The sequence below is a fragment of the Lottia gigantea genome (assembly GCF_000327385.1).
Source record: "Lottia gigantea unplaced genomic scaffold LOTGIsca_4, whole genome shotgun sequence".
Taxonomy (NCBI): domain Eukaryota; kingdom Metazoa; phylum Mollusca; class Gastropoda; family Lottiidae; genus Lottia; species Lottia gigantea.
This window is the reverse complement of record NW_008709379.1, coordinates 6373300-6376921: the sequence shown is the minus strand read 5'-3', so window position 1 is coordinate 6376921 and position 3622 is coordinate 6373300. Positions and strand designations below refer to the sequence as shown.

The following is a 3622-nucleotide window of genomic DNA, read 5'->3' as shown; positions in this document are numbered from 1 at the left end:
ATTTATTATTTCGGTTAAACGAAATAATTATTTCGTTTAAACGAATTAATTATTTCGTTTAAACGAAATAACTTGTATAAATGGGCTTGTAAATACCAAATCCAACTAGTTGTGTAATCACAATGGCTGAATACAGGCTGCATTTAATAAAAAAATACTTTTTAACTGGTATGAAACAGGGTGAAATTTTACAATCATTATCTGAGAGAAATGGAATAAACCTTTCGCGTAGACAACTGCAAAATATTATGTACGCTGAAAACTTATACAAACGTCGTAATTGGGCTGATATTATGACCGTAGTAGAATTTATAATGGAGGAACATATTGGATCCGGTAGCTTACATGGATACAGGTGGATGTATCAAAAATTAAAGCAAAACGGATTAAAGTCAAGAAAAGAAGAGGTCCGGCTATTAATGAGTATACTAGATCCCGAAGGGGTTTTTCTGAGACAGCAGCACAGACTAAGACGTAGGATGTATCACTCCAAAGGACCAAACTATATATGGCATTTCGACTCCTATGATAAGCTAAAACCATTTGGAATATGCATAAACGGATGCGTCGATTGATATTCGCGAAAAATTCCACAAGCAGTGATCCACGATTAATAGGAGGATACTTTCTAAAAGCCGTAGAGGAAATTGGATGTCCTCGAATTGTTAGAGCAGATAGAGGTACTGAGAACGGTCATGTGTGTGAATTTCAACGTTTTTTTCGCAGACATGGGATGGATCAAATGGCTGGTGAACGTTCATTTATGTACGGGCAGAGCACCCATAACCAGAGAATTGAATGTTGGTGGGGTGTTCTTAGAAGACAATGTACTGAATTCTGGATAGCATTTTTTGACCAAATCAAAGTTAATGGTAAGTTTTAGATAAAAATTTGATTATTTTCTGCTTTTTGCCACTTATACAGGTAAGTAAATTCAATTAATCCGGCCACATATAATGACAAACATAATTCACTCTTGATTGTATTCCTTCAAAGCCTCGGTCACATCTTACGATCCTGCATGTAGTTAACTGTAGTGGGGGATAACCATTGTTCATCATAGTGCCATTGCGGTCAACTAGGTTGAAGTAGGTACAAAGTAGATCGAGAATTGGCAAATGAGGTAATTTATAGAAAGTGTATCTAGGGTGACCATCTGTAAACACGACCAATTACATAGAACTACATGCAAAATGGTTTTAGCTTATCATAAGGGTCGAAATGCCATATATAGTTTGGTGCTTTAGAGTGATACATCATGTTAGATGTGTTAATCGCTGTGCAATGTCACTATGGACAACCACGGTAGAGTAGATTTAACTAGTTTAAAGCTAGCTTTACTTCACAATTCTCAGTGAAAACGCAGTTTCATGTGCAAAGACAGTGTAGCAGGCGAATGAGAAAATAAACTGTATTCTACCAATATTTTAAATCATCAATATGTGAATCATCTTTAAGTGTGAATTGATATTAAATTACGTGTCTTTATTTCAGGATGAGCTAGATTCTGTCACTGAAGTATGGGATAATCATATTATCCGACCAACTACAAACCAACATGTTCCATCCGGTCGACCAATCGTCATGTTTTCTGCTCCAGAACTTTACAATGTTCAAGATTACAAGACATTAATTGAAAACAACCAGATCCTTATTTGCAGAGAAGAGACAATGTTTCGGAAAGCAATACCATGTGATGAAGACATCTATGATATCTGTATGTTACTGATGATTGAAAACGCCATGCAGTATCCAACCGATGCATATAAAGCCCTTGACTTATATCTAGAACTACGTGAAACAATACTTGAAATATTACGTTGATGTACACGATTAAATGACTAATTTATCATCAAGAGTAATGTTTTCCTTTATAGCTGATATTGTGGTGCAATTCAGTACGATTCGAGCTAGAAGAGACGATAAATTTAACAATAACGTATTAAAAGTCAATATAATCCGAAAAATATGCCATTTAGATGTAAACACATCGTGTGACTTAAAACCGTACTTTTTCGGATTATACGGACTTTTTATACGTTATCCTCCTTTTTGACGAGCCCAATGGTCGGTAGAGAGAGGCCGAAATTTGTCGATTCCTCCTCGAGAGAGATCCTTTTGGCGGCTTAGCGGCCGATGACTGTCAGAAGAGTGGAAGAAAATAGGCGCATGGGAGTCGCACTCATAAGCACAAAGGTTAGTTTTCTGTGCTGGTGATCGGACACTAACGGGGCACATGCAACGGGTATAAGTTAGTGAATATCGTTCACTTGCGGGTCTCTTTAATGGGAAGATTTTGAAGAACGCCTCTCCGCAACAGTGGCGGTGCCAGCTTCTCATGGAATTGGGAGTACAAAGAGGGGCAAACTGAGTTACCTAAGTTGCCACCAACACCCATTTGATGGACGTTTGTTAGAAGGAGACTTGGTTTCTCCTTTTGTTTTGTTTTCCGCGGAATTAGCCGCGATATCGATTGTTTTCGAGAAAGATATGCCTTATCTGAAACACGATTACCGAGTCTCGGGATGACCGAGAATGCACTTCTCCGGGATTCTAGATTTCAAATTTTTCTATGTGTTCAGCCACCAGACCCACCAGACCCACTCGCGCATACAGCTCTCGTTCTTACGACTACGCTGCTGCGAGGTTGACTCCCTCGCAATTCCCCCTCTCCACTTTCAAAATAACGATAGTCCCTGGCCATGAAGCAGATCTTCGACACTAACTAGCGTACTATATAACGGTATACGGTAGTTGCCATATTGCCATATTGAATAAATTACAGTTCAGCCAATCATAACCATTCTTCAGAGAGTGTCGTATTTCGCGGTAAAAAATAGCTAGTCAAAAACAATCTTCAAACAAGAGTTATCTTCCCAATTACAGGGCAAGATGGCCGGCTATCATGACCGAGTCATTACATAATCTCGAACAAAATTTTTGTGACCAGTACAATCGACACTATTCCCCCTACCTACACCTTGAAATTGTGCCATATTCACATTTGTATAAGCGTGTATTTCTTATCCATCCCTCGCCAGTTTTTCGGGAGTTGGGGTGGCAGGTAATGTATTTGGAGGGGCATTTGGGGAGTTGCGGTGATAATATGGGACATTTTACAGAATTTTCAGGGAGGGGCGCAATAGAGGGGGGTGGGGGTGTTAGTCTGTCAACCCGAGGTCACCACGGAGTTTACATACGATTTCTTGTGATTTTTTATTATTTTATTCAACTTAATAAAGTAAAGGCATGTTTCCATTTACTGTTTAAAGGCAATTAACCATACAAATATCGAAAATAAAACAAAATATCATGCATTTGAAATTTTACATAACGCGCAATTTTGTAACTTTTGCAGTCTTTCTGGCAAAAAAAAAACTAACCTGACCGGTAATATGCTTTAAATAAAATCACAACAAAAAACAAAACTTAAAACAATGCTCCTGGTTATTATAGTACAGTTAAAAGTAAATTGGCTCTGCCTCTTTGTGTAATTCAAAAATAAAAACATAATTTTCCCTTGATTTTATAAAACAAAACTAAATACGGTGGCAACATACAAACTATTGCAATACACAATTTCAAAGAGGCAAAATTGCGATGTAATTAAATGTGAGAAGAT

General features: G+C 37.8%; 1 protein-coding gene across 1 annotated transcript; it reads left to right on the top strand.

Moving 5' to 3' along the window:
* Positions 1-122: 122 nt before the first annotated feature.
* LOTGIDRAFT_153956 (hypothetical protein) lies at positions 123-1824 on the top strand (the record flags this gene model as incomplete). The annotated part of the gene is made up of 2 exons (XM_009059952.1): positions 123-443; positions 1495-1824. The coding sequence occupies 2 exons, from the start codon at positions 123-125 to the stop codon at positions 1822-1824; spliced, it is 651 nt and encodes a 216-aa protein (XP_009058200.1).
* Between the last annotated feature and the right edge of the window lie 1798 nt (positions 1825-3622).